This window comes from Melanerpes formicivorus, unplaced genomic scaffold (assembly GCF_026170545.1).
Source record: "Melanerpes formicivorus ecotype bairdi unplaced genomic scaffold, bMelFor1.0.p_v2 SCAF_33, whole genome shotgun sequence".
Classification (NCBI taxonomy): domain Eukaryota; kingdom Metazoa; phylum Chordata; class Aves; order Piciformes; family Picidae; genus Melanerpes; species Melanerpes formicivorus.
This window is the reverse complement of record NW_027142385.1, coordinates 8172257-8182302: the sequence shown is the minus strand read 5'-3', so window position 1 is coordinate 8182302 and position 10046 is coordinate 8172257. Positions and strand designations below refer to the sequence as shown.

At 57.9% G+C, this 10046-nt stretch overlaps 1 protein-coding gene and 1 long non-coding RNA gene across 2 annotated transcripts; one reads left to right on the top strand and one right to left on the bottom strand.

Moving 5' to 3' along the window:
* Window positions 1-437: 437 nt before the first annotated feature.
* FAM78A (family with sequence similarity 78 member A) lies at window positions 438-9059 on the bottom strand. Its single transcript, XM_068155982.1, is given in 3 exon segments — window positions 438-570; window positions 572-1064; window positions 8794-9059. Coding segments are annotated over 3 exon segments (792 nt in total). The 5' UTR covers window positions 9057-9059; the 3' UTR covers window positions 438-534.
* LOC137449937 (uncharacterized) lies at window positions 6627-8985 on the top strand. The gene is made up of 3 exons (XR_010989517.1): window positions 6627-6859; window positions 7080-7226; window positions 8880-8985. It is a non-coding gene; the product is annotated as an uncharacterized lncRNA (long non-coding RNA).
* Window positions 9060-10046: the final 987 nt, after the last annotated feature.

Below are 10046 nucleotides of genomic sequence, written 5' to 3'. Positions count from 1 at the left end.
TCCTCAAAAAGGGGAAAAAAATAAGAAGAGGAGAAAAAAACCTAAACCCTCTCAGAATCCCAACGAAAAGGTTCTTGGTGGTGGTGTTGTGGGCAGCCTGGACAAGCTGATGGGGCTGAAGTTCAACCAGGAAATAAAGTAGGGAAGGAGAGGGGGGGTGGGGGAGAGAAAATAAGAACCCAACTCAAGTGAAAGCTGTCAGGGTAGACATCAGTGGTAAATTCCTTCCCTTAGGAATCCAGTGACGAGACAGACCCCGGTCCCAGGTCTCCTCTTGAGCTTTAGCACAGTGAAATCCGTCCCGATGGGAGAAGGTAGAATGGTTGCATCTGTTGAATGGAGGAGAAGAAAAGTGCATCTCTGACCCTGCTCTGCGTCTCCCACCCTGCTCTGCTTGGCAGCTCTCTTCCTGACACCTCGGTGGCTGTTCTGCCTCAGGGTTGGGTGCCTGGTTTGGTTCACGTCCTGCTCGCCCCGTGCTTTGGGTGCGGGGTGGTGCTGGGGCTTGGCCTCCCCTTCGCCGCCGGGTGGGCGTCACCGGTGCTTGGGGGGGATCACCACCAGGGGGGGGGCCGTCCTTGGGCCTCCACATGAGCACCTGAGCGTCGTTGGCGTTGGGCTTGACGAGGGCACTGGGCGGTATGGGCTCGTTCTTGCTGAGCACCTGCGGCTGCTCCTGCGCGGAGGGCTCCCGCAGCTTGGCACGCTGCCCCAGGGGCCGGCCGGGGTTCACCTCGATGCCCAGCCTCATGCGCCACTTGATGGTCTGCAGGGTGACCATCTCGCTGGTGGCCGTGTTGGTGGCCACCAGCCAGGTGGTGAAGCTCTGATCCCGGTGGATGCTGGTGAGTTTGGCCACGTTGCTCTCGCTGACCGGCACCGCCCACGTCACGCTGGGGTAGAAGTTGTCGTTCATGCTGAGCTGGAACTTGGACTCCTTCTTGGTGGGGCCCACGATGGTGCAGGTCTCGGTGGTGTTGCCGTACCAGGGGTAGTTGACTCCGTCCGAGTCGCTGATGGCCTGGATCTTACCCTCCAGGAGGTCTGGAAGCTCCCAGCTCGACCTGCCACGACCAAGGACAGCCCGGGGGGAAGGCAGTCAGCAGCTGAGCAGCAGGGCTGGGCTTGAGGCAAGCAGAGGAAGGAGGGGTGGACAGGTTCCTCCCCCCGAGCCTCTACTGCAGTTTGTGCCTTTCACAGCACCGTGGTGGAAAGGCTCCTCCCTGCCGCTGCAGCTGTGTCCAGCAGCTTCCAGGACTGACCAGGAAAGTCTGCCCTAGGATCACAGAATGGCTTAGGTTGGAAGGGACCTTAGAGATCATCTTCTGCTCAAGGCCTCACCCAACCTGGCCTTGAACACCCCCAGGGAGGAGCCAGCCAGGCTGTGGGCAGCCTGTGCCAGTCTCACCACCCTCCTACTGCAGAACTTCCTAACCCTGCTCTGCCTCAGCCCCAAACCATTCCTCCTTGGCCTGTCTCTAGACACCCTCAGGAGAAGTCTCTCTGCAGCCTTCCTGGGGGATCCCTGCAGGTGCTGGCAGGCAGCTCTGAGGTCCCCCTGGAGCCTTCTCTTCTGCAGGCTGAACTCCCCCAGCTCCCTCACAGCAGAGCTGCTCCAGCCCTGCCCTGCTGTTCACCACTGCTGAGGAACCATCCCCTTGCAGGACCTGCTGACTCCCTGGAGTGGTTCAAAGTATGTTGGTGTTTACAGAGGCTGCAAAGTGCTGGTGCTCAGAAAGCTCCAGCCCTGGAGGAGCTCCAGTGCTGCTGGGACCTTCCTGCAGCTCCTGGCACCTTCCTGCAGCTCCTGGCTCTCGGAGCAGGGCTTGCAAGGACTCCCTCCAGCACTGAGCTCAGGCTCTCAGCTCCTGTAGCAGCGAGAGCAGGGCTCAGGGCACAAACTGCAACCCAGGAGGTTCCAGCTGAACAGAAGGAGGAAACTTCTTTGGTGTGAAGGTGCTGGAGGCCTGGAGCAGGCTGCCCAGAGAGTCTCTGGAGAGACCCCACACCCACCTGGACGTTGTGACCCTGGGCAAGCTGCTGGGGGTGCCCTGCTTTAGCTGGGGGGGGTCCCTTGCAACCTCACCATGCTGGGACTCTCCCACTCAGCTGGACACCAAAGCTTCCCCTTGCCCCCTTCTGCTCTTTCTTTTCAGTGCCAGCAGCCTGCCCAAGCCACCAGAGCTCCCTCCCTGCCGTGCTCCTGGCACTGGGAGTGTGACCCATCCTCCTCCAGCCCTGGGAAGGACCTGGCTCCAGGGCTGCAGCCCCGGGCCGGGGATGGTGTTACAGTAACCAGAGAACCTGAGGTCAGCAGCTCCTGCAACTGCCCCAGCAGGTCGCCTGCAGGCTGTGCCCCGCGGGACAGGCAGAAAGGTCAAGCTGCAGAGCGAGGGAGTAAGTGAGGAGGGGCCTCTGGCACCCCCAAAAGCTGATGCACAGCTTGGGGGTGAGGGGTGGGGGAGGGGAGGGGAGGGGGTGGGTATTTATTATTGGCTTCCAATCTAGGTCTTAAGATGAAATGTGGCAGCAGAAGCAAACCACTGTGAGGCTCTCAAAGAAAGGTTGGATGCAGAATGAGAGAGTTGGGGGGGGGGGGGGGTTGGAAAAGGCCTCTGGGATCATCCAATCCAAGCAGCAACCCAGCACCACCCTGGCCACCAAACCACAGCCCCAAGTGCCATGGCCACAGGGCTCTGGAGCCCCTGCAGGGATGGGGACATCACCCAGGGCTGCTCTGACCAGGGATGAGTTACAGACCCTGAGGAGCCTCCAGGCTGGAGCCACCACTGGGTCAGGCAGCAGCCAGCTGTGAACCTCTGGCTGTAGCTGGAAGGTCCCAGGGGGGGATTTAAAGGTCTCCTTTTCATTTCACATGAGCAGGAGTCCTACAAAAGCCTCTCCTGTGCCATGGCAGCCACTGGGTGAAGCTCCACAGCCTGCAGGAGGTGGATGGTTTGCAGCTCAGCCCCAGTAGGCTCAGAGGAGGCTCCAGGGGAGCTGGGAGCAGCAGGAGCAAGGCTCAGCAGCAGCTGTGGGGGTTCCTCAAGCACAAGATCTCCCTGCACAGGTGGAGGGGCTGCAGGGTTCCTCTCCCCAAGCTCAGAGCAGGCAGGCAGAGGGAGTCCTTGCCCTGGAAGGAAATTCTGAGTGAAGGCAGCCCAAAGGAGGTCCCTGAGCAGTCCTGCCAGGGCCCCCAGCCACTGCAGAGATGTTCAGAGGCTCTGCTGCCTAACCCAGAGCCACCCTGGATCACCACCCCCACACTCCCCACCAAGAGCTGAGCCAGCAACGGCTCTGGGGGTGCTGGATGAAGCCAGCCCTCGGTGGTCAGAAGAGCTCAGGTGTGCCCTGCAGCCCCCCACCTCCTCCCCAGCTCTGAAACACCATCTGGGGGCTCTTTCTCTGCCTGTCAGCAGATGGTTTAGGATTACTTTCTGTTCAGCCCCTGGCAGTGCTCAGCTTGGCTCTCCCCTGGGGAGGAGATGTGACAACCTCCCAGGGGTTTACCCTTGGGACAAGGGTGGTGCTGAGGGGGATGCTGTGGCTGCACCGGGTGCCAAGCTGGCACCTGAGATGCCACAAGAGGCTGATAACCTCCCTGGGCTGCCCCAGCCTCCCCAGACCAGAGGCTGGTGGGTGAGTGGCAGCAGAATCAGGCCCAGGATGCTCAGAAACTGCAGGTGAGCTAAGCTCTGCTGCTCCTCATCTTCACTCCCAGCTGACCCCAGAGCAGGGCAGGAGCGCAGGAGGTGCTCAGGACTTGCCCAGGGCTTAAAGGAGAGCAGGAAGGGAGAGCTGTGTCAGGACCTGGGCAGGTCTCTGAAGGCAGGATGCTGCCTGAGCAGCTCCACCACGAAGGGCAGGGTGCTGGTGAGCAGCCTGGCTGTGCTGGGAGTGGCTCAGAGAGCATCCTGGTGAGACAAGGCGTGGGCAGGGGTGGGGAAGAAGAAACTGAGCTGTGTTCCTCTGTGGGGCACAGCCAGCCTGGGGTTTGCAAACCACCACCCCTCATCTTAGCCAGGAGAAGGAAAGTGAGCCCTCATGCTGATCCCCTGGCTGCAGGGCAGGCAGAGCCTGCTGCAGCTGGTGGCTGCTGCTGGGGAGCCTCTGCTTGCAGAGCCTGGGCAGGCTCAGCACCATGCCAGCAGCTGGCCTTTGGGATGACTTGGGAGAGAACACTGTGGAATGATCTCTGGCTGCATCAGCATCTTCCTGTGGTGGTGTCAAGCCAAGGAAAGACCAGAGAGTGCCCAGTGAGCGTTTTGCTGACGCTAGCAGGGGAGAGGCATGAAAAGAAACCAACTGATCTGGTTTCAGGGCTTCACTGGGGCTGATCAGCTCCAAAATCAGCAGATACTGATCAGCAGATTCTGTTTCTGCCCCTTCTCAACCCTTCAGAATCAGTGTGGCTATCACCAGGGACTGGAGATGCCAAACCAACCTCTCTTAAATGTCTCCTTGCTACCAGCAGAAGGACTTGGAGCTGCTGCTCGTGGCACAGCTGGAGCCCTGCTACAGCCAAGCAGCTCCAGGGAGGTTTCAGCCTCCTCATCCTCATTCACAGAAGTTTCTTCCTATGACCCCAGCTCGCCCCCCCCAAAGCCACTGCTGCTGTGGCCTGTGCAGGGCCAGCAAATCCAAGCCCAGCAGCCCCAGCCCTGCTCAGCCAGCAGTCACACAGCTACCTGCACTTCCTCTTCTCAGGCAGGCTTCAGGCTCTGCAGACAGCTCAGCTCCTGATCACCCACAGGCCACAGAGCCTTACACAACCTCATCCTTTCCAGCCCCCTTTCCCCTCCAGCAGCTCCCCAGAGGAAAGGAAGCCTGCTCAGATGCTTGCTGAGCTCCACTCCAGTGCCACAGCAATGTGTGGGTGCAGTGAAAAGCCACCGGGGGGGGGGGGGGGGAGTTTCACATCCCTGCTCCTACCTCCCTCTCTCTGCCACCATGCCTGTGCCTGGCTGAAAGGAAGCAAACCTGATCTCCAGAGCTGCTTCATCTGAACTTGTCCTTTGCAGTGTCTCTCTCACCTCCCCTGGCACCTCCAGCAATTCTAGCCAGGGCTCTAGCAGAGAGCAGGAAGGAAATTCAAGATGCTGCTCCCCAGCTGCCAGAGCCAGGCTGCTGTGGTCCCTCCAGCTGCATGTCCCTGCCTCCTCCCTCGAACCAGCAGCGAGGGTTGATGCACTCAGGGAGTAAAGCCAGCAGAAAACTGGCATTGAGGGGCAAATCTCTGCTGCTTTAGCTGAGCAGGCTCAGGGCAGCCTGTTTAGCTGGGGGTGAGGGGAGTGCTGCAGCACAGGTGAGGGCCAGGGGCCCCCTGAAGCCCTGGAGGGGTCAACCCCCGTGGTGGAGCTGGGTTTGACTGTGGTTCCCCCCCTGAGGGCTGGGGGGGTTTATTCTCCTGACAAGTTGATTTCTTGAGTTCATTCTGCCTCTGCTGCAGGGCACAGAAGATTTAATCTCACAGGAGAGGGATGCCAGGGAAGGGAAAGCACTGCCCTAACGCTGCCCAGCAGCTTCTCCAAGGGACTAAGAGCTCCCTGAAACTTCTCCAGGCTCTTGGCTGATCACATTCCAACTCCCATGTATTCATTTCTCTCTTTTGCATATCTCCATCTGCACAGCTTCTTGCACATCTCCATGGAGATGGAGAAACAAGGCTGGATAATGCCATTCCAGCATCACCCAGCTGCTGACACAGGGCCCACTGGGTGCTGCACCACCAGGCACAGGAACCAGCACCCAGCCCAGGAGATCCCAGCAGGGACCTGGTCCAGCTGCTCCTGCACAGGTCAGAGCTCTGCAGCCTGATCCTGCTGCCTCCCACCTCACAGCAGCCTCCTCCCCTAAGGACAGAGCCCTGCTCAGGGCAGGCAGAGCTCCCAGCCATGGGGCTGAGCAGGAGCTTGCCCCACTTGTGCACTGAGCAGGATCAGAGAGCACAGCCACATCCTCACTCTGGGGCTTTTCATGTTCCCAGCAGCACCTCCTGACTTACACATCCAATCTTGCCAGCAGCTCTGTCTTGGCTGAGCTTTAGCCTATTTTCCTGTACATTCAGGAAGCTGCATCTAGCCCCCAAATCATCAGTGCTGCTTTAAAGGCATGAGCTGAAATCCTGCCCTCTGCAGCAAACATCCAGCCATGCCCAGCTCCATCTGCTCCAGGATTCCTCAGCTGTCTCTGCCCTCAGTGCCATGGCCCAGCTCCTGCACAGCCACCAGCTCCTGCACAGCCACCAGCTCCTGCACAGCCACCAGCTCTCCTGCAGCATGGGAGTGACAAATGAATCCACAGCCTGCTGTAAGCACTGATGCTCTGCTCTGACCAGCTGAGCTCTGGTTATTTGGAGGGTCTCTCTTTGCTGTCAGCACAGTGATTAAAAGCAGAGAAATAAATAAATCCTGTGCCAGCCAGTCCCTCCTCATCATGGAAAGTTGGGACCAATGCTCTGCTGGCATAAATCAATGCAGCTCTCTGGAGGTCAATGGGATTATGCTGAGCTACAGCAGCTCCAGGCTTGGCCCATCCTTTCCAGAGGGGTCTGTGTCCTGCCTCTCTCTTGCTAAAGGTCTTTCAAGAGCACATTTCAGTGGCACCCAGAGGCCTTCCCACCCAAACACCTTTATTTATAGCTTTCAGATGGTGACAGGTCTACAGAGAGAGGGTGGAGGAGCAAACCCAAGCCCTGCTTATGTTTGGGTATCTCTTCTTTGTATCACTTAAATGCCAGTGAACCTCCTGGGGGGTGGGGGAATAGAAACCTTTCTTCCCCTGATTTTCTGGCTAACAGCTCTCCCTCAGAGCTGCAGTGTTGGCTTCTGGCTGCCTGTTTCCAGCACTTAGCTTGCAGGTACAACTTTGGTTTTGTTTTCCCAGAGCATGCCAGCCAGGGAAGATGCTACCAAACCCTCATGCTGAGCAGAGGGGAGCTCAGGTGCAGAGCAAGAAAAGGCCAGGCTGAGCTTTGCATCATCATCATCATCATCATCACCAGCAGCAGCAGCAGCTCCCTGCCCAGTCCTCTTCACTCTGCATTGCCATGCAGTGGGTCTCTCTCTTTCCCTTTGCAGCTGGTGGCTAAGAGAGAGGATTTCTAAATGAGCCTGAGAATTACACATGCAAATCCCAAAGGCCTGGAATTGGGAACATCTGAGCAACAAATTGTCCTTGCTAAAGATGGTGCTGGAGCCAAACAGCCTCCAGATCTCGGGCCTGCTGTAAGTACTTTCAGAATGGAGATAAGCTGCTGGCTGAGCCTCGCTGCTGGGCTCTGCCAGGTGCTGGTTTGCTTCTCAAGGCACTTTCTGCTTGAGCAGAGAGGGGATGTGGGGACAGGAGGGGGTGGGGGGCACACAGCCTGCATGCCTGCTCCTCAGGGTGCCCTTCTCTCTGCTCCACGTCTCCCAGCCTGTCTGTGCTTGTGTCTGAGGTGCTGAAGCCACGTCCTGGTCTGGGCTAAGAGGCAGAGGGGAGAGGAGAAGGGCCAGGCTGTGCGTGCAGATGTTCAGGCTGCCAGGAGGGCACTGCATTAAGTCAGGGTTTGTCCCTGCTCTCCAGCCCTAATCCCTGTCCCCATCCTCCCTCAGCCCTCCTCATTCATCATTTTATAAGCCACTCACAATCACCCTTGAGGGGCTGAGCTCAGCATCCCCCTGGGACGAGCAGGCTGGAGGGATGCTCAGACCTGACCTTCCTGTCCTTTCTCCCTGGTCCCCAGCAGCATCAGCACCTCCAGCCGCCAAACCATCTGCCAGCACCGGGCTCTGCGCTCAGGCTTTGTCCCCGTGGCTGGACAGATCTCTGCTGCACCAGGAGGCTGCAGCCCCTGCTGCTCAGCACCATCAGCTGCAGGATTGCTGGGCTGTGCAGGCAGCTGGAGATCAGGTGCTGCTGCTGCCGATCTAACCACGGACCAGAGCCTGCAACGAGGCTTGAGGGAACCGGTGGGGGACTGGGGAGAGATGACTCTCTCTGGAGGGAGGTGGCATTTGAATTTGACTCATTCCTGTCTCACTATGACTGTCCAACCAGTAGCACAGAGGGATTGGTGTGCAAGCAGCCCCTGGATTCCCCCTGCCTTGCATACATCCTGTGCCTGCCCACTCTTACACTCCCCAGAAGGAGGATCACGTGAAATTTTCACCCAGCTCCAAGGTGGCACAAAGGGTTTAGCTCTCAAGGGGTTAAATCCACCTTATCCTTCCCCTGCGGACTGCCTGCTGCAAGCAGGGTCCCGACTGTGATGTTCAGGGAGCTCCCAGGGCTGGGGAGCATGGAGCTGAGAGCCCTGGCCCACTGCAGCAGCAGCAGCAGCAGCACGCTGGAGGCAGCCCCGTGCCACAAGTGTCAGCCCAGGGGTTGCCCCGGGGGTGATCAATGCCGAGTTTTACCCTGGGAGGGATGTGAGCAAGAGGAGCTGGAGGTCAGGGGAAGCCCTGGTGCCAGACACGTAGCAAAGCAGGGGTGCCTGGGACGTCAGGATCCCCAGCACTGCTCAAAAGCTGCTGTGGAATACAGGACCGGGTTTGGGTTCCCAACAGGACCATCAGAGCAGAGTTCCCCACCACCACCCCACCCCCGCTTTTAGAAGGGCAGAGAGAAGCTCTCAGTTGCCTCAAAATCCCGAGGGAGCCCTGTGCAGTCCCAGGAGAGCTGGGTTTACAATCAGAGCCGAGGGGGTTATAACTTGGGGGGCACTCCAGTGCTTCCCCTGCCAGGCCACTGTCCCCCTGCTCTCCCCCCCGCCCGGCACAGGCAGCCGCACGCCCTCTTGGCCATACTCACATTCCCTGCTCCCCGTAGTGATTGTAAAATTCCATGTGGCTGCACGCCTGGATCCAGCCCACGATCCAGGTCTCCTTCTTGGGCAGAGGGGGCACCAACACTTGCGCAGAGGCTCGGAAGTGAGGGGTCCGGTAGCGCAGCACCACGCTGGAGGACTCGTCGATGCTGGTGGGGATGGGATCGATGGAGGCTTTGACTTCGATCACCGAAATGCTCTCCCGGAAAACTTTGGATTTGCAGCTAATGCTCTGGATACAGCCCATGGCACACCCCGGGGACAGCCCGACGCAGCTCCGCGGGTACTCCAGCAATCCCGGGCGATGTCAGGCATTGAAAGGATCTGGTGCTAGATCAATTACAGAGCTTCTTCTTGGGGGGGCGGTGGGGGGTAAACCTCAAAAACTGATATATCCATAGGATAGAAGATTCCTCGCATCAAGCCTTCCCTTCGAGTATCTTGTCTGACAAGCAGGGCTCCTGGGCGGGAGGTTAGCTGCGCTTCAGAAGCCAAAGGGCTTTGAAAAAAATTAGTCTTTTTAATTGGTTTTGCTTTTTCTCCCCCTCCTCCCTTTTTACTGAGCTGTGAAATCTCTGGCTCGAGTCTTTGGGTTTAAAAAAAATAACCCCAATCAAACAACCTCCTCAACCACCCCCCCCAAAAAAAACCCAACCAACCCCAAACCCACCACCACCAAACCCAAAGAGGTCTCTGGAGTTGAATAAATAACGGTGTGTTCTTAGCTGATATATTTAGTCCTTCCTCTCCTCAGATGCAGGCTGTCATTCCCCGCCGGCCACGGGACCCGCCGGTACTTCCCTCGATTCTTTGGATGAAAAGCAGAATGTTGACAGACAGCATCTAGATAAATAATGAAATAGTTTTTGGAGCCCCAGCTTGTCACAACCGGTGTGGATTTCCACTTCCTGACTCGCAGTTGTTCAGAACTTCCTTTCGCACAAAATTACAATAATAACAACCCAAAAAAAAAACCAACAAAAAAAAAAGGAGCCCAAACCCCAAGCCCCCAACCAGGCAGAAACAAAACAACAAAAACCTCAACCAACCGAAAGAAAAAAAAAAAACACACACCCCAAAAACCCCCAAAGCCTCGGCTGGAAAATGCCCAAAGTGGCCAAATCCGCGATCCCGGAGGCTCCTCCGCCAGCCGTGTCCGGGGCTGCGGGGCTGGGGTTTGGAGTTGGATTTTGATTTCCCTTAGAAATAGCCGAAAGCATCGGGAATAAAGCGAGGT